Source organism: Procambarus clarkii, chromosome 31 (genome assembly GCF_040958095.1).
Source record: "Procambarus clarkii isolate CNS0578487 chromosome 31, FALCON_Pclarkii_2.0, whole genome shotgun sequence".
NCBI classification, from domain to species: domain Eukaryota; kingdom Metazoa; phylum Arthropoda; class Malacostraca; order Decapoda; family Cambaridae; genus Procambarus; species Procambarus clarkii.
In genome coordinates, this window is record NC_091180.1 from 35,259,778 (window position 1) to 35,280,955 (window position 21,178).

Consider the following 21,178-nt stretch of genomic DNA (forward strand, 5'->3'; position numbering starts at 1 on the left):
GAGTTTGAAATTGTCTTTTATTTAAAGGCCGACCACAAATGTAATTAACAACCTTGGTAACTGTTTGCATCACTTCTTGTAGTTCCTTTAGGGCAGCTTTTGCACATAAAGCCTCCTCATGTATGATGCAATGGAAGCCAATCAGTGGATGACCAACACTTTTTGCAAACAGATTTACAAATCCTGCCTTCTTACCAGTCATGTTTGGGGCACCATCTGTTGTGACGGATACTACTTTTGAAATGTCAGTTTGCCGAGTAGAGAATTCGTTCACAACTGTTTTACATATTTCAGCCCCGGTAGTACGCTCAGGAAGTGATGCAAAAGCAACCATCTCTTCACATACTTCATATACTATTTTGACTTACTTTTGATCTTCCTTATCTTCCATGCATATCAATATATTACTTATTTTAATTTCATGCCCTTTACAGATTGTACAGAATGTCACCACCACCAAAAAAATCTACAAAATCTAGAATATATGGCTAGCCTAGCTGATGATGTAATGTCTGTACTTTCATCAACACAAATAGAAAAAAACTTGCATGAAGACAAATCTTTTATCAATTGTTCAGCTGTATTTCTTTCCAACTTAAGTATCTTATCCTTAACTGTTTTCCTACTCACAGGCAAATCTTTAATGCGCTGAATAATCTTTTTCTTTTCTGAAAAGTTGTCAAAAAGAAATGGTGCACATTCTAGCCAAGCTTCTTTAATATACTCCCCATCACAGAGAGGCTTTCCGTGTTGGGCAATAACTTTTGAAACTTCAAAACTAGCAGCAACTAAGTTGGAACTGGGCCTACCTGAAATATAATTCATAAAAGTTTCAGCTTGTGTTTTTGTCTTGCTCAGTTCACGAGAAATTAATTCTCTTTGTTCCTCCTCAGTTTTATGGCTTAAGTTCTTATGAACATTTTCAAAATGTCTCTTTACAGAAGAAGTTCTACAAACAACTGTGTCAGAACAGAAAATGCATACAGCTTTATCATTCTTCTTAATCATGCCAAACTTTTCAGTCAAGTATTCCTTAAATTCTCTAATATCCTCTTCATTTGACTGACATCGTTTCTTAGCTGGTGGTGGTGACATTCTGTACAATCTGTAAAGGGCATGAAATTAAAATAAGTAGAATATTGATATGCATGGAAGATAAGGAAGATCAAAAGTAAGTAAAAATAGTATATGATGAGTAACTCCAATGAATAGCAATGATAACGGATTGTGTTGTCGTTGTGAAGTGCAGTGATGAGAAATGAATTAGCCTACTTCTACTGAAATGCGAGTATTTAAAGAATTATTTATTTCCTGCTAATATTATAGCACACACAAACTTTGTAGTAAAGTATACGTACGTTTATTCTAATACCAATCAATAAGTTTAATAAGCCAATGTTTGAGGTAAGCGTGACATGACAATGAACATAATAAAAATCTTTAGAGGATTTTTTTTCTTTTATGAAAATTAGAGGGTTTTCTTTATTTTACATAATTCCAGAAACAACACCAAACAACATCTGTGCTTAGGGTAACCTATGCTCTTGCGTGCCAGAGAAAGTCGTCGGCGTGCCAAGTTTGGCACGCGGGCAAGAGGTTGCCCACCCCTGATCTAGATATTGTAATTAACGAAAGTATTTATGTCATCAGAAAGGTAGAAATATAGGCTACATTTAAAATACTTTGTCATAAATATAACTGAAGTGAAAACGAAGATATATGCGTTTTGATAGTTACTTGATGGCTAGCTCTGAGAGTGTGAAGCCCTGCACACCAGCCAATAAATTGTATAATTAGTTTCCATATATTTTAATTAATCTTAAAAATTTATATATAAGAAGAAAGGAAGATGTAGCCGTTAATGTGACAACATTTAAAAATATATATCTCTTAAGTTAAATAAATAATACCACCTTATCGCCGGTGTCCGGACACATGAAAACTACCTAGGTATCAGTATCCAGCCAGGCGGGGATCACAGGCTGCACAATACTGATAAATTATGTAATGCACTACTTGTGGTCGATCTCGAACCTATTTATGATGTGACGACTTATAGTGATTTTTTTTTTTCATTCAAAATGATCTGCTACCAGAAATTTTAGCCAAATATCCCCAGTTTGCTAACTGTAGGTAGTAACTAAGTGATTGTAACCTATCCACCGCTGCCCACTGGATGGGGGGCGGTGTGCAGGGCAAACATAAATTTTGACACTAGCTCTCCACATATGTCAGTTGCTTAATTTAGAACCTGTACTTGAGGTCGATCTCGAACCCATTGTTGATGTGACGACTTATATTGAATTTTGTAACTAGCTCATCAAGATTGTAACTTGCTTAGCTAAATGAATTGTGGGGTTCAGTCCCTGAGCCCATTATGTGCCTCTGTAACCCTTTCCACTACCGCCCACAAGATGGGTATGGGGTGCATAATAAATGAACTAAACTAAAAAAAACTGAAGAATAACACCAGGTAACTGTAAAGCTGCCGCCCAGTTGGGTGGGTGTGGAGCAAGACTAGTAACTGTGCGACTCCTCATAGATGTAAAGTGCCTTGTATAGTGACTGTTGTGAGCCTCTTGTTGAATCACTTGTGACACAGAAGATTACTGATGTGTGTATTTGTGTGGGTGATTAAATATATATGTGTATGTATATATGTATACGTATGAATACGTACATGTATGCATAAGTATGTGTACATTAATAATTTTGTAACTAGCGTCAAAAGATTGTTATTTGCTTAGCTAAACGAACTAGAGGGTTCAGTTCCTGAACCGATTATGTGCCTCTGTAATCCTTTACACCACCGCCCACGGGATGTGTATTATGGGGTGCATAATAAAGAAAGAAAATGAATGGACCGAACCCCACAATTCATTTAGCTAAGCAAGTTACAATCTTGATGAGCTAGTTACAAAAATCACTATAAGTCGTCACATCATAAATAGGTTCGAGATCGACCACAAGTAGTGCATTACATAATTTATCAGTATTGTGCAGCCTGTGATCCCCCGCCTGGCTGGATACTGATACCTAGGTAGTTTTCATGTGTCCGGACACCGGCGATAAGGTGGTATTATTTATTTAACTTAGGAGATATATATTTTTAAATGTTGTCACATTAACGGCTACATCTTCCTTTCTTCTGATATATAGATTTTTAAGATTAATTAAAATATATGGAAACTAATTATACAATTTATTGGCTGGTGTGCAGGGCTTCACACTCTCAGAGCTAGCCATCAAGTAACTATCAAAACGCATATATCTTCGTTTTCACTTCAGTTATATTTATGACAAAGTATTTTAAATGTAGCCTATATTTCTACCTTTCTGATGACATAAATACTCTCGTTAATTACAATATCTAGATCAAACTAACATTGATTTTCAAAAGGTTGTATATTTTCCATCAATGGAGAGCATCAGCCAAGAAGCCTTCTTTAAAATATGAATATCTTTCCTCACCCAATAAGATCTAATCTCTGAATAAAACGCAAAAAACGACTTGATTGTAACCTATCCACCGCTGCCCATTCGATGGGGGAGAGGGGGTTATGTGTAGGATAAACATATCAATTGTGACACTAGCCCTCCATATATGTCAGTTGCTTAAATTATAAACTGTACATGTGGTCGGTCTCGAGCCCATTGTTGATGTGACAATGTGCATTGACTTTTGTAACTAGCTTATCAAGATTATAACTTGCTTGGCTATATGAATTGTGGGGCTCAGTCCCTGACCCCATTATGTGCCTCTGTAACACTCCTCTATCGCTCATACTGTCCTGGGGACCATTCAGGCTTGTTCGCATATATATATATATATATATATATATATATATATATATATATATATATATATATATATGTCGTACCTAGTAGCCAGAACTCACTTCTCAGCCTACTATTCAAGGCCCGATTTGCCTAATAAGCCAAGTTTTCCTGAATTAATATATTTACTATAATTTTTTTCTTATGAAATGATAAAGCAACCCTTTTCTCTATGTATGAGGTCAATTTTTTTTTATTGGAGTTAAAATTAACGTAGATATATGACCGAACCTAACCAACCCTACCTAACCTAACCTAACCTATATTTATAGGTAAGGTTAGGTTAGGTAGCCAAAAAAAGCTAGGTTAGGTTAGGTTAGGTAGGTTAGGTAGACGAAAAAACATTAATTCATGAAAACTTGGCTTATTAGGCAAATCGGGCCTTGAATAGTAGGCTGAGAAGTGCGTTCTGGCTATTAGGTACGACATATATATATATATATATATATATATATATATATATATATATATATATATGTATATAGTATAGTGCCTTTGCAATAATGTACCAATGTGTGTATTTGTTGAAATACATTGTTCACATGAAATACATGTGAAATATTGTTGAAATCATCTTGATGACTTATTAAACCAAAATTCTTTATTAGTCAGAAGAAAGACAAAAACGCGATCTGTATGTTAAACCTCTACCAGACAAATATTTTAAGTAAAACCGAAGATATTTGTAGTTTTATAAAAGAGGCAGTTTTCATTGCTCGTCGAGCTCGAAAACCGCAGCATTCATCTCAGAACCATACCTATTTCACACAGATTCCTTAATAAAGGTAAGAGTTTTATATGTCACAAGAAAGATTTAAATATAAGCTTCATTCGAAATACCTTACCATGGGCATATTTAAATTTAAAGCGAAGATACATGTACTTTTATAATAGCCGAGCTTTGACCCCGGACAGATTGATCGACCGAGCAACTCTCTCTCAGAACAATGTTTATTTTACGTGAATTCGTTAATAAACATATATGTTTTATATGTCTCAAGAAAGGCAGACATATAAGCTTCACTTTAGACACTTTACCATAGACATTTAAAGTTCTAATGAAGATACATGCATTTTAAAAATTATGGAGCTCCCACCCTGTACAGACTGAACGACAGAGCAACTCTATCTTAGATCAATGTTTATTTCACGTAAATTCGTTAATAAACACAAATGTTTTATGTCTTAAGCAAGATAGAAATAAGAGCTTCATTTTAAATACATTACAATATATATATTTATAGCTCAAGTGAAGATACATATGTTTTTATAGTAGCGCTCAGTAGCTTGTTGGGCATGGAGTGCAGACGCCTACGCACTTGCCGATATATTGTATAATTAACAAAGATACGCTAATAAAGCCAAAAATCTTATGTGCCTCCAGAAAGACCGAGATATGAACATTATTATGATTGCACCAAATGAAATATATCATGTTCGAGAACAAAGATATATCAATTTTAAATTAAGTTTCGACTCTTGCTCGGGTGAGAGATGGGGCTACTCTCGCTCCATCTATTGGAGATTCTGTCCACTAAAGACCGAAAGCTACTCAAACCCTCCTAGCATTATTTAAGTAATGAAGTAATATGGTATATTTACTCACTATAATGTGGGTGCTGAATGCAGAACATGAGAAAACATATATTTACTCCAAACTAATATAATTTCATTTTGAAATAAGTAAATAAGTAGCATAAGTAGCTTCAGTCTCCGTGGTGTAGTGGTAAGACACTCGCCTGGCGTTCCGCGAGCGCTATGTCATGGGTTCGTATCCTGGCCGGGGAGGATTTACTGGGCGCAATTCCTTAACTGTAGCCTCTGTTTAACGCAACAGTAAAATGTGTACTTGGATGAAAAAACGATTCTTCGCGGCAGGGGATCGTATTCCAGGGACCTGCCCGAAACGCTACGCGTACTAGTGGCTGTACAAGAATGTAACAACTCTTGTATATATCTAAAAAAAAAAAAAAAAAAAAAAAAAAAAAAAAAAAAAAAAAAAAAAAAATGCAGAAAACGAAGTATTAAGGACTTGGAATACTATTCCAGAAAATTATGTCTGTTTAAAAAACCTTGCAACAGCATTGCTAACCATGTTTTCGTCTACATATGCTTGCGAATCTTTGTTCTCAATTATGAACTTTGTTAAGTCTCGTAACAGGAGTAGCATGACAGATGAAACTAGCGCTGCATGCATATCTCTCAATGTTACTAAATATAAACCCGATGTAAAATCTCTGTCATCAGTTATGCAGCAGCAGAAGTCTCACTGACAGTATATAAAAGGAGTCAACAAGTTTTTTATCTGTTGTATTCTATTAAAGTCACAAAAGCTTAAAGGCTGTTGAAATGTACTTCTGAAGGTTAAATAAAAAAAATTCTATTTTTTTATACTATGTTTTACTGCACTGAGGTAATTTAATATTTTATCGTTTAAAAAGTTTTTAAGAGATACCAAATATGTTCTAAAAAAATGGTTAGCACGTGGAAAAAGTTTGTGTCAGGGACTTGGCTGATTTTGGCACGCACTCTCAAAAAGGTTGCCCACCCCTGATCTAGATCAAACTAACATTGACTTTTAAAAGGTTGTATATTTTCAATCAATGGAGAGCATCAGCCAAGAAGCCTTCTTTAAAATATGAATATCTTTCCTCACCCAATAAGATCTAATCTCTGAATAAAACGCAAAAAACGACTTGATTGTAACCTATCCACCGCTGCCCATTCGATGGGGGAGAGGGGGTTATATGTAGGATAAACATATCAATTGTGACACTAGCCCTCCATATATGTCAGTTGCTTAAATTATAAACTGTACTTGTAGTCGGTCTGGAGCCCATTGTTGATGTGACAATGTGCATTGACTTTTATAACTAGCTTATCAAGATTATAACTTGCTTGGCTATATGAATTGTAAGGCTCAGTCCCTGACCCCATTATGTGCCTCTGTAACACTCCACTATCGCTCATAGGATGGGTATGGGGTGCATAATAAATGAACTAAACTAAGCTCTGCCTTTTTGATAACATATACAATTATAAGCTTTATTTGTGAATCTCAATTAATTAAACAATATATCACAGAGCCTGTAGGGTTCGGTGAGATGAGCAAAGAGACATGGGAGATTTTACATAAGTACAGTATATGGTAGTTTAAGTAGCGAACGCATGTCAACGAATAACGAGTATATATAACAAAACTATTGTCCTATGAAGTCGATTTAACTTCCAAACATATTTTTTTATAAATGTTATATGTTTTCTGGCTAGTTATGTTAGATTTTATTAAAAATACGTATTCTACTTGTTAACATTATAATTTAAATTTGTGCAGAGAAGTGCGACAACTAGATATGCCAACAAACACTTTCCAAACAACGATATATCTTGGATAAGTCGCTCCACAACACTGAGGCTTCGACCGTGGACTTCCTTTGATGCTACTTTTTTACTTATTTCATAATGAAATAATATTAGTTTGGAGTAAATATATGTTTTCTCATGTTCTGCATTCAGCACCCACATTATAGTGAGTAAATATACCATATTACTTCATTACTTAAATAATGCTAGGAGGGTTTGAGTAGCTTTCGGTCTTTAGTGGACAGAATCTCCAATAGATGGGGCGAGAGTCGCCCCCGTCTCTCTCGCCCGAGCAAGAGTCGAAACTTAATTTAAAATTGATATATCTTTGTTCTCGAACATGATATATTTCATTTGGTGCAATCATAATAATGTTCATATCTCGGTCTTTCTGGAGGCAAATAAAATTTTAGGCTTTATTAGCGTATCTTTGTTAATTATACAATATATCGGCAAGTGCGTAGGCGTCTGCACTCCATGCGCATGCCCGACAAGCTACTGAGCGCTACTATAAAAACATATGTATCTTCACTTGAGCTATAAATATGTATATTGTAATGTATTTAAAATGAAGCTCTTATTTCTATCTTGCTTAAGACATATAAAACATTTGTGTTTATTAACGAATTCACGTGAAATAAACATTGTTCTGAGAGAGTTGCTCAGTCGATCAATCTGTCCGGGGTCAAAGCTCGGCTATTATAAAAGTACATGTATCTTCGCTTTAAATTTAAATATTCCCATGGTAAGGTATTTAGAATGAAGCTTATATTTATATCTTTCTTGTGACATATAAAACTCTTACGTTTATTAAGGAATCTGTGTGAAATAGGCATGGTTCTGAGATGAATGCTGCGGTTTTCGAGCTCGACGAGCAATGAAAACTGCCCCCTTTAGAAAACTACATATATCTTCGGTTTTACTTAAAATATTTGTCTGGTAGAGGTTTAACATATAGATCGCAATTTTGTCTTTCTTCTGACTAATAAATAATTTTGGTTTAATAAGTCATCAAGATGTTTTCAACAATATTTCACATGTATTTCAACAATACAATACAACAAATACACACATTGGTACATTATTGCAAAGGCACTATGCTATATATATATATATATATATATATATATATATATATATATATATATATATATATATATATATATATATATATATATATACATAAATTGTTGCAAGGCGAGCAACAAATATTTTACATTGAACAACAACTGAGATTGAAAAAGCAGTATTGCCACCTCTGCTATACAGAAAAAAATAGACCCCAAACACACCCTGTGGGTAGTAATGGACCCCCATACCGACCCCATGAGGGGTAGTGGACCCCATAATAACACTATGGGCGGTAGTGGACACTATTCAAACACTATGGGCGGTAGTTGACTTCTTAGCGACCCTGTGGGCGGTAGTGGACCCCCTGCCGACCCTGTGGGCGGCAGTGGACCCCCTACCGACCCTGTGGGCGGCAGTGGACCCCCCTACCAACCCTGTGGGCGGCAGTTGACCCTCTACCAACCCTGTGGGCGGTAGTGGACCCTATATACTAATCCTGTGGGCGATACTGGACCCTATACTCATCCTGTGGGCGGCAATGGACGCCATACACATCCAGTGGGTGTTATTGGACCTCATACTTATTCTGTGGGTGGTTGGAGCCCCATACCCATCCTGTGGGTGATAGTGGACGCCATACTCATCCTGTGGGTGGTATTGGACCCCATACCCATCCCGTGGGTGGTTGTGAGCCCCATACCCATCCTGTCGGTGGTAGTGGAAGCCATACACATCCAGTGGATGGTATTGGACCCCCATACCCTTCCTGTGGGTGGAAGTGATCCCCAAATTTGCAGTAGTTTACCCCATAAACATTCCAACATAACATCGTTTTCTGTTAGCGTTCCTACAAAACATTCTTTAAAGATTTTTAAAGCGAAAACTATGGTATATAATACTGATTGGTGAAGCACTGTTATTCTATGTAATAATTTATAGTGCTTATTATAATTTACTAAGAACAACTAATATTTCTCAAAACAAAACTACGAGCCTTCAATAGGATGTAGCTGATTTGTAATATTCTAAGAGCATGGACAATAGTAGGTAAATTTCACAACCCATGTGGGACCTGAAAACTACAATTTTCATTATAATTGAACCAATCACGACTATTCTGCTTTCTACATTGATGGACGGGTACTGTGAGACGTAAATTGGTACGTGAGGAAGAGTTTGGGCTTTGGTAAAAAAGGTAACTGGAAATATATCACATATGTACTAAATCACATTCAACATATTGACTTTAAGCATTAAGTCATATATGTGCTGTCTTGTGTGAGAACGGGTTGCAATATTCCTGAGTGTATGAAGTAATTACAGAGCTCAAAATACCTCATACCATTTGGTATGAAGTCACTGATAACAGGGCAATCACAGATATAGTGCTGGAGAGTATGTTCTCTCAAGTAGGACTGAAAACAGATGTTTTTTTCCACCAGGAGGGCTATAAACCCATGGAACTGCTTACCCGCTGAAGCCGTAAATGCCAAATTCCAGCTAAAAAATATCATTAAGACAATTGGCGGGCCCTTTAACAAGCCGCCGGCTTTCTGTCCTCTTCGAGGTAACTAGATAGCTAGTGGCCCTTGGGTAAATTCATTAAATATATACAATAATTGTCAGCGCATCTTCCGAGCAACAAGGACAGCTACACAGTATCTCTTAGAATTACGTAGGTAAACAACAAATGTTTACATATTTGTTTACTACAATGTCGGTGCTGCCTGTAGAAGTTGAAAAAACATTGTTTTACTTCGAAATATACTAATTTTATAAGAAAATTCGACGTAAATAGGAGGCAGTAGAGCTCCGATAAGCCAGCGCTAAATCTTCAATATGAAGAATGTTGCTGCTCTCTGATTGGCCAAACGAAACACAGTAGTGACCTCTATCGGCACGCAGGTGAACCAACGAATTCCTTCCTAAGTGGACGTTATTGAATTGCACCTAAGCATCTTCTTAGGGCACACTTAGGAACCTTCGTAGCAAACCCACTTACGAAGAAATACACAGACCTTCCTGAATCTAGGTCCAGGTTCTGGGCCATGTAAGGGCGTCTGGCACTGAGAAATGGCGGCTGGCTCTGTTATAACGTCTGTTGGCCAGCCAGTGCATGCAAGATGTCACAGGCTATGTAAGTGGGGAAATCTGGTTGTAGTTTAATACTAATAAAATGTATAATTCTTTAAACGCAAAATAACGATTAAATCTAAGATAGCTCGAAGGACCAGAATGCGTTGTTAAATGAGAGAACCAGTGACTTATGGATCTCTAAGATTATATGTAATTATGTTCTATTAAGCAATGACTGTAAATTCTATGCATGCTAGAACCAGCTTCCCATGACACATTTTGGGGTGGGGGTCTTCTATGAGGTTAGTCTATGTGTAACATATATTGTGTAATAATAATAATAATGATAATATGCAAACACATAGATAATGATAAATAAAAGGTAATGCAAAAAATACTACTGCATATTAAAATTCAAATCATGTATCTGATAAATATGCGATAATTAGAAATGCTTGACTCTCAGTAATTAAATTCTACTATCTACAATAAAAACTATTTAATCTCTGCTGTGACAGAGGGACGTAGGTGTAGTCCAATCTTTACAACAGTCTGGAAACAGCTTGAGATAGTGATACTTGGAACACGTGAGTATATGGCAGTCACACGCTTCCTCAGTGGTGTTGCACCAGGGTGGGGTTTATTTTATCGGCTGCAGCATTACGACAGGGCACCTACATGAACATATTTAAGAGCTTGTTAAATAGATCAAAAGAGGTAAAAATGCCTGCCGAACTGGTGTCCGTGATTCTGGAAAGTTGCGTTCTCAATCTGAAGCCCGATGATGTACGGATGCTTGCTAGATTGTAAGATTTGTAGGGACCGCTTCGGAACATCGTACTGCTAGTTGATCGAAATTGGCGAGTCTCCTTCCTTCCGAAAGTCGCGCATGCGCATAGCTCCTAGTAGGGGCTCGAGCATAAATTATATTTATTTATTAAAGCTATATAGGTAAGGAAGTGTTTATGAATACTTTGTGTGGTGATGCTTAATTCTCATAGTGCAGGTCAGTTAATTAATGTAGACTGCACAAATAAAACGAAAATCTTTTGGAGGTGGAAATGATTATAGATTATGATATTATTTACTAGAACAGCTATCAAGTAGGGTAAAGGAATTACAGTAAACTTTTGTATACTAAATAAAGTAAACCTATTAGTAAATAATTAGCCTTAATAAAGGAAAGGAAATGGTTAGAATTCTATTAGATCTACAGATATGTGGAAATTTATTCTCAGTGGGTGACTGACGTAACACTGCACAATTCTAGGAGAAATTACATGATGTTCCACATCCTAATGCAATGAATTCTGTGATACTAAACTACGAATTAGTAGTGTTAATTAATTATAACAATTAGTACAGGAAATACATCCCATTGTACTAAGGATTAGTAAATGAGTATTAAATAATAATGAAGCCTAATACAGGAAATACATCCTATTGTATTAGGGATGAGAATAATTGCTGGAAATTTCCAACAATGTATGTGGCTAGCTCTACTGATGTCCCATGATGATGATGTCCTACTGAAGATGACAGGGTTACTGTCATATGAATGGGCCATAACAATGGCGATAACATATAGAGTATAGGTGTGACTGGTGAAAATAAGTGTAATAATGAGTAAAGGCTAGGCTTACCCTATTTTTGGGCTGTTCCTGCTAGTAACCGGCTTACCTATCTAATATTTAATAGTGATCACTGATTAAAACATGTGGGGAAACAACTTATTAAAATAAAACATGTGGGGAAACAACTTATTAAAATAAACATGTGGGGATAGAAGGGTACTTAGCTCTTCCCAATGTTAATGAGATCTCTGTGGCTTAATCATGGTTGGAAGATCAGTTTTGCGACCTTTGACATGGGCGTATCGGATCTCTGGGAACCGTTCTCTGTTTGTTTGGGGACACAAACTCCATGACTGGGTGCCTCAGGAGAGGCGTCTCTCTCGGTTCCAATATTCGCTTACTTTATTTCACAATAGCAAGGTAGCCTGTAGTTTTATTGATAATTATCTAAGAATCAGTCATAGTGAATGCTTCTTTATTAAGTTTAATGTTTAAACTGGGGGGTTTAAAGAAATGAGATGTGTAATATATGTTTTGATAACTTCACAGAATCTCCCAATTCTTTTTAAACTTTTACTGTCTAACGAATGTAAATATTATAACCAGGTTTGCTGGCTATATTGGATTAGTAGTGTTTAGTATCTGTATGTTATGTGTCGGATTTCCGACATAACTCCCGGGGGGGGGGGGGTAAAATAAGGGTCGAAGTAATTAGTGAAATATGTGACTAGAACTGTCCCCTCCCTGAGGAGAACCTCAGAGATTGAACTCACTCCTAGTCAAAATTGGGTGTGGGAGTCCGTAGATTGGGACGGATTGCACCAGGGGGGGGGGACATTGTGGGTCACAGGGGTTAAATGTATGGGATGTTGTGGGTCATGTAGGAAGAATGTGTGTGTGTAGGGGTAAGAGGGGTATGGTGGGATAAGTAATGGGGGAGGTATTGTTGGGAAGAAAGCTTATTCTCTATTAATTGATTGATATTTAATTAATAGATTAATTTAAATTAATCGAAGGACCACCCTATTTTGACTAAAAAAGGAACCAGATAAAGTTAAATGATAAGGACTGAAATACCAGTGCCTGTTGATAAGGAAACTATTAAAGGTTATTCTTTAAATTTCAATGGACTGTATAATATTAATGTTCGAGAATAAACTTTCCGTCCTTCACAAAACGGGGGGTTAATACCAGAAGTAATCTACTCCCAGTACGCTTCATCGAGGCTGGTTCTTCCTCGAATAAAATGAGTAATTTCTACTAAATAACATGTACATAAACATTAGATAAATTGATTAATGGTAAGAAGATTATATGTTGATTAAACAAGAAATTATTCTCATTTGACTTCTATGAGGCTATCAAATTACGTTAGATATCTCAAATCAAATAAACTAAATATCCTTGACTGATAATCGATTCTAGATTTCACTCAATCAAAGAAAGTAATTGAAAAGGGTTCAGTTGCTTAACTGTAATAGTGAACGGAGAGGTAGAGGTGCAATGGCGTCATCTGCTACTTGCAGCAACACGTGAGCTCGAGCATGGTGTGGGAATGAGAGGACCACGACCGCTTTCAACATAAGCTGAAATTTCAACGAAATATACCAATTATTTACACCTACTATCTAGTATCCACACTATGCCATAGAAGGAATAAAATTAATTCCTTATGGACGTACTTATTGTTTGGGGAGGTCGCGTGGCGTAACGATGGACAGTGCACAGTAAAAAGATAAATATAGAGATCGCATGATATAACTAATACTAGGGCACTTAACCTGCTGGTTGTCTACCGAAGCAATCCTAGATTGCTACGGGAGCAATTCCACGCTCCTAGGCCGATTAACTGCAAGGACCTAACGTAGAATTGATGGAAATTCGACTCTCCAGGGACGCACGATGTGATTGTTGGCGTCGCTAGCTCGTGGCGAATGCTCAAGCCCAATGGCGTCTCTCCGCCTCCCTCCCTCAGCCCGTCACACGTATTCACAACAGAATTTAATAATGGATAATTCTTTTCCGTGTAATTACTGATGTAATGCGTTAATGAGAACAGGGTTGCAATTGTAGGGAATTAAATAAGATCATATTCTTGTTAAATGGTGTTAATCGAGAAATGGAGAGAAATTTTATTTCCTCCATAGCATTCGTATGTAACAGAAAAATCTGTTACTTGATAATAATCTCAGTTAATAACTCTCGGTTTTGGATTATTGGGAGTTATATTATCCGTAGTTAATTATTGAACGGAATACTGATAAATTTAGAGAACACCATTCAATTCTCTAACATACTGGTAATAAATATGTTTAAATGGACATTATCTGACGCAATCCTGCCTCTCGATGTCGTGAGAATATTAACAATAGTCTTAGATAAAGAAATATTAATTTATGTTAGCACTACAGTTAGTAGAATTAATAATTACTATACTTGTGCAGGCGATGAGTCACAATAACGTGGCTAAATTATGATAACCAGACCACACACTAGAATGTGAAGGGACGACAACGTTTCGGTCCGTCCTGGACCATTCTCAAGTCGATTGTGATGAGGAAGAAGAGACAGGCAATAAATAGGCACGAGAGATGAGGAGCAAAGTAAGGTGTAGTAGAGGGGCTAGTAGTAGGAACTACAGAGGGCCTATTGGCCCAAACAAGGCAGTTCCTATTATAACCACCGAAAGAGAAGGAGAAAATAATGAGAAGTGGAAAACGAGGAAACGTAGGAGAAGACAATGAACAGAAAAAAAGAGAGAAAAGAGAAAGAAAGGAAAGAGAAAGAAAGGTAAATGGAAAGGGTAAGTTTATGTAAGGTCACGTTTGTTAGAAAGATTAGAGCATTTGAGTATATACTGTGAAAGGGAAGAGTCCACAGCAACAAAGCCAGGACTCAAGTTCATGTTGGGTACATTGTGTATTAGAGCCGATTCAACAAGACGGCGTCTGTGTAGAGTAGAGGTAGGAAAGATTATTTTGGAGGAAGACCAATCAATGGGATGATTAGAGTCCCTCACATGGCAGAAGAGAGCATTGTTAGTGTCTGCAGACTTAACACTTCTCTTGTGTTCCTTAAGTCTGTCATTCAGTGTACGGCCAGTTTCGCCAAAGTATTGGAGAGGACAAGACGAACAGGAAATAGAGTAGACACCAGCAGCATTAGAAGCAGGAGGAGCAGTGTGAACTAGATTGCTACGAAGTGCGTTAGTTTTACGAAAGGCGAGCTTTTACAGATGGCGTGGTCGTCACTGCTCCATGCTCGGACGCTGGACTCGGGCCCGTAACATTAGTATACCATAATTATGTATAATAATACAATGGTAGTGTGTCATTGTTGGAAATTTCCAACAGGTATACATCAACAAGTTGATTGTGTGAGAGAGGGAGGGAGGGGGGAAGGGGGAAGGCGCTCCCATATGGTGTTGGATGGGTTGCGGCATGTGGGACGTTGAGGGTCATGTAGGGTGAAAGTGTAAGTATAGGAACAGGTGAACAGGTGAGCAATAGTAGTAGATGAATATGTATGAGTATGTGCTGTAGAGTTAATGACGTGTAGATATATGATATATATATATATATATATATATATATATATATGAATGAAAACTCACACCCCAGAAGTGACTCGAAAGTTTGACGTGTGAGTTTTCATTCGCATATAGTCCTGGGGACCATTCAGGCTTGTTCGCATATATATATATATATATATATATATATATATATATATATATATATATATATATATATATATATATTAGTATATATATATAGTATATATATATATATATATATATATATATATTGGTAGCAGTCTTTCCTGTAGACATATATTATTAAATATGACCGAAAAAGTAAGATTAATAATTGTAACACGAATTTTCTCAATATTTCTTATGTTTCTTTTCACTGTCGATGGTAATTGAAAAATCAATTCTCCAAAATTCATTTTTATTTCTAGTCTGACGCGACATTTGAACGCATTTCGTAATAACTTACTACATTTTCAAAGACTTTTGTTTACACACACACAACTATAACCTGCAAACACTAAACAGAGTTTAAACAGCTTTCATTTTATACCTGCATTTGGGTGAGGTGATATGTTACAACCGTTTTGGATGAGGTGAAAACAAACTTTCAACACAAGACAGAACACGAAACAATAGGTATAATATAGGGTAAGTTAAAGGGAAGAATGGAAGTAACTGCAAAGGGCCTATGGGCCCATATTTCTTGATGCTTCTATATTGATGCGGAGTCTTGAAGTGGGTAGAATATAGTTGTGCATTAATTGGCTGTTGATTGCTGGTGTTGACTTCTTAATGTGTAGTGCCTCGCAGATATCAAGCCGCCTGCTATCGCTGTATCTATCGATGATTTCCGTGTTTTTTGTTAAGACTTCTCTGGTGATAGTCTGGTTGTGGGAAGAGATTATATGTTCCTTAATGGAGCCCTGTTGCTTATGCATCGTTAATCGCCTGGAAAGAGATGTTGTTGTCTTGCCTATATACTGAGTTCTTTGAGGCTTACAGTCCCCAAGTGGGCATTTCAAGGCATAGACGACATTGGTCTCTTTTAATGCGTTCTGCTTTGTGTCTGGAGAGTTTCTCATGAGTAGGTTGGCCGTTTTCTTGGTTTTATAGTAAATCGTCAATTGTATCTTCTGATCCTTGTCTGTAGGGATAACGTTTCTATTAACAATATCTTTCAGGACCCTTTCCTCCATTTTATGAGCTGTGGAAAGGAAGTTCCTGTAAAATAGTCTAATAGGGTGTAAAGGTGTTGTGTTAGTTGTCTCTTCAGAGGTTGCATGGCGTTTCACCTTCCTTCTTATGATGTTTTCAACGAAACCATTGGAGAAGCCGCGAAAACTTGGCTTATTAGGCAAATCGGGCCTTGCGTAGTAGGCCGAGAAGTGCGTTCTGGCTACTAGGTACGACATATATATATATATATATATATATATATATATATTATATATATATATATATATATATATATATATATATATATATATATATATATATATATATATATATATATATGTCGTACCTAGTAGCCAGAACTCACTTCTCAGCCTACAATGCAAGGCTCGATTTGCCTAATAAGCCAAGTTTTCATGAATTAATGTTTTTTCGACTACCTAACCTACCTAACCTAACCTAACCTAACTTTTTCGGCTACGTAACCTAACCTAACCTATAAAGATAGGTTAGGTTAGGTTAGGTAGGGTTGGTTAGGTTCGGTCATATATCTACGTTAATTTTAACTTCAATAGAACAAAATTGACCTCATACATAATGAAATGGGTAGCTTTATCATTTCATAACAAAAAAATTGAGAAAATATATTAATTCAGGAAAACTTGGCTTATTAGGCAAATCGGGCCTTGCATAGTAGGCTGAGAAGTGCGTTCTGGCTACTAGGTACGACATATATATATATATATATATATATATATATATATATATATATATATATATATATGTCGTACCTAGTAGCCAGAACTCACTTCTCAGCCTACTATGCAAGGCCCGATTTGCCTAATAAGCCAAGTTTTCATGAATTAATGTTTTTTCGTCTACCTAACCTACCTAACCTAACCTAACCTAGCTTTTTTTGGCTACCTAACCTAACCTTACCTATATATATAGGTTAGGTTAGGTTAGGTAGGGTTGGTTAGGTTCGGTCATATATCTACGTTAATTTTAACTCCAATAAAAAAAAATTGACCTCATACATAGTGAAAAGGGTAGCTTTATCATTTCATAAGAAAAAAATTATAGTAAATATATTAATTCAGGAAAACTTGGCTTATTAGGCAAATCGGGCCTTGAATAGTAGGCTGAGAAGTGAGTTCTGGCTACTAGGTACGACATATATATATATATATATATATATATATATATATATATATATAAATGGTAAGAAGGCAAAGGAACAGTCTAATGGGAATTAATATGTTTATATAAATATATATACATATATATATATATATATATATATATATATATATATATATATATATATATATATATATATATATATATATATATATATGTCGTACCTAGTAGCCAGAACGCACTTCTCAGCCTACTATGCAAGGCCAAATTTGCCTAATAAGCCAAGTTTTCATGAATTAATTGTTTTTCGACTACCTAACCTACCTAACCAAACCTAACCTAACTTTTTTGGCCACCTAACCTAACCTAAAGATAGGTTAGGTTAGGTTAGGTAGGGTTGGTTAGGTTCGGTCATATATTTACGTCAATTTTAACTCTAATAAAACAAAATTGACCTCGTACATAATGAAATGGGTAGCTTTATCATTTCATATGAAAAAAATTAGAGAAAATATATTAATTCATGAAAACTTGGCTTATTAGGCAAATTGGGCCTTTCATAGTAGGCTGAGAAGTGCGTTCTGGCTACTAGGTACGACATATATATATATTTATATATATATATATATATATATATATATATATATATATATATATATATATATATATATATATATATATATCAACAGCTCTGCTGTCAGCAGCAGCAGCAGCAACGTTAACAGCATCACAATCAACAGAGTGAGAATAGTCTTGACTCGGATGACAGCTCCGCAGACCTTGACTCGTTATCGTCTGACTATTCTGAGTGGTTAGCAATGTCAGGCGTAACAGCTGACAGCCCAGCCTCGCCCATTCATGCTGGAGGGGGCCTCTCACCACCCCCCACCCCACCTAGTCCTCCCCCCACCCCCACCACAGCCACTCACTCCCTCTCCCCCACCTGCGCTAGAAATTCAACCTCGACTGCTGGATCGAATTGATAACTATAATATGTTCGGCTTTCATTCTCTATACCAGACCATGTTAACACCTCCCCCGGGCGCTATCTGAGAACATACAAAGATTTTTTCATTAATGAGATTCGCTCTCTCTTCTCTCCTCATCATCCGTCCCTCCTAATTTACCCAGACATCACACTAATTGTGCACAATTTAAATATACAACAAGACGGTGCGGAGGAAGAGGACCAACTCGATCCCATAAATAATGACGGGTTCCCCATATGAGGCGTGGGACGAACAGTAACTCAGGACGAGCTAGATACACTTATTAATTTTTGGGCTGATGAATTGACAGAAAAAATATCCCTTTACTTGGAAGAAAAAGTGAGGTCCAATGTCTTGGTTGAGCGGCTCACAGGGTTTTACATTAACTGCGCACAGATTGAACTTCCGATAAGATTAGGCTTGCATGTTGAGTATCCCGAAGGCTTGCGCGGAAAGAAGTTGGTTTTGCGCGGAAAGAAGTTGGTTTTCAATCCAGAGGGAGAGGCCGATATTTGCCTTATGCAGTGCATCGCTGCTTATAAATGTTTGGGTAGGGGAATGCACCTAGATAATATTCGTAAACGGTGTGGAGAAGCGAGATGGTGTCTCTGACACATTAATTGGCCAGCCGATGTCAATTCTGCAGTGACATTTGAGGATATTCACAAGGTAGAAAAAATTAACAAAGTCAGTATATTCATCTATTCACTAGAAAGAGATGAAAATGCGAGGAGTCAATGACGCTCTATCACTCTAAGCTGGGAAGGGAAGGGAAGAGAAGGCTATACAGACGTCATACCATTGCTGATGTTGGAAGCTCAACACTTGGTACTAATAAAAGATTTTAACCAATATGTAAGTAATATGCGAGGTCATAGAGCTCTAATCCCGACCCATCACAGCTTTTGTCATTGTTGTTTTATATCGCTCCCACCAGGTCGCATGCAGGCTCATGAAAGTACATGTAAAGTACATCAGACTCTCAAATTTTACTCACCAGAGAGGAAGATTACTTTCCGTAACTATGGACGGGGATATGGTCTTAGTCACATGTGCTTTTATGACTTTGAGTGTATGTTGGCCGCTCCAGCCCTAAGGGAATGATAGAATCACGTCACAATGCAGCCGCGTATGCGTACATCATCATTGACAGACAGATGAATGTTGTTGAGAATGACACCTATTTGGGTAAGGATGCGGTTAATCACTTTGTAGGCACACTAGAAGCGTCATGGGCTAGAATCAAGAGGGGTTTAGTATCCTACAAACTTCACATGTCTCAGCAACAGCAGGCCATATTTGAGACAAAAACCGTCTGTGAACTCTGTCATGAACCTTTTAGCAGGGATGGTGTAATCAAAGTCTCGCATCACACCACGCAATAAGATTCCACAATTATAAAGCGGCTTACCGTGATAGATGTAATTTGCAGTGTATAAATTCATAGAAGTTCCAGTACACTTTTTCTCACAACGCTTCCTATGATTTAGGAGTAATCCTAAACGAGATGAAAGATCGACCGGGGATGGAAATAGATATATTAGCTAGGGACGGATTTAAGTTTATGAAAGTTGATGTGAACAACTTAAAATTTTTGGACAGCTTAGCCATTCTCAACGGCTCACTAGGAAGAATAGCGAAAGATCATATTGATAGTGGAAAACCCACCACCTTCACTTTGGCTATGTTAAAGGGAGTAACTAAAAAGGCCATCCCTTAACTGATGACTGGTAAACAAACATTTTGCTATGATTAATTATCATCTTTGAGTGTACTAGATGAACCACACTTGCCTCATGTGATAAGTTTACAATAAACTGAAAGACGAAGAGTTATCAGAAAAGATTATAAACAAGCCTTATAAATTTTTGAGCTAACTAAATGTCGTAACATAGGGGAGTATCTGCTCCTTTACCTCAAAGTGGACACGGGATTGCTGGCTGATGTGTTCACAGTCTGGCGAGATACCATGCTTGCTCTGTACAAATTGGACATTTCCCGATACATTTCTCTACTCTCATTCGCTTGGGATGCATGCTTGCTTTAAATCGAAAGTTGAACTTGATGTTGTGTCAGACCCATTGTTATATGATTTACATCGTCGGAATCTCCGAGGTGAGTTCACCAGTGTTACGAGACAGTACACGAATGTGGAGACCCAGCATACAGGCTTAGATCTAGGTGGTGATAATAGCTACATCATCTACCTTGATTTTAACAATCTTTATGGAGCGTGTATGACTGAACTGCTCCCTCGTGGCGGGATTCGGAAACTGACACAAAAAGAGTGTGACATGCTGTTAGAGCAAGGCTTGGAGAATATCCAAGGTGACAGGTCCAAGGGGTATTGGGCGTTGTGTGATACACTGCAGGTTAGTCCAGAGGTGCCTAGGTATACAGATGAACTGCCCTTAGTTCTTTCC

General features: G+C 37.0%; 1 protein-coding gene across 1 annotated transcript; it reads right to left on the reverse strand.

The window, feature by feature from the left end:
* Positions 1 to 447: 447 nt before the first annotated feature.
* On the reverse strand, positions 448 to 20,726 carry LOC138370273 (SCAN domain-containing protein 3-like). Its single transcript, XM_069334286.1, has 2 exons — positions 20,671 to 20,726; positions 448 to 1,105 (listed from the first exon to the last, which is right to left on the reverse strand). The coding sequence occupies exons 1-2, from the start codon at positions 20,724 to 20,726 to the stop codon at positions 448 to 450; spliced, it is 714 nt and encodes a 237-aa protein (XP_069190387.1).
* Positions 20,727 to 21,178: the final 452 nt, after the last annotated feature.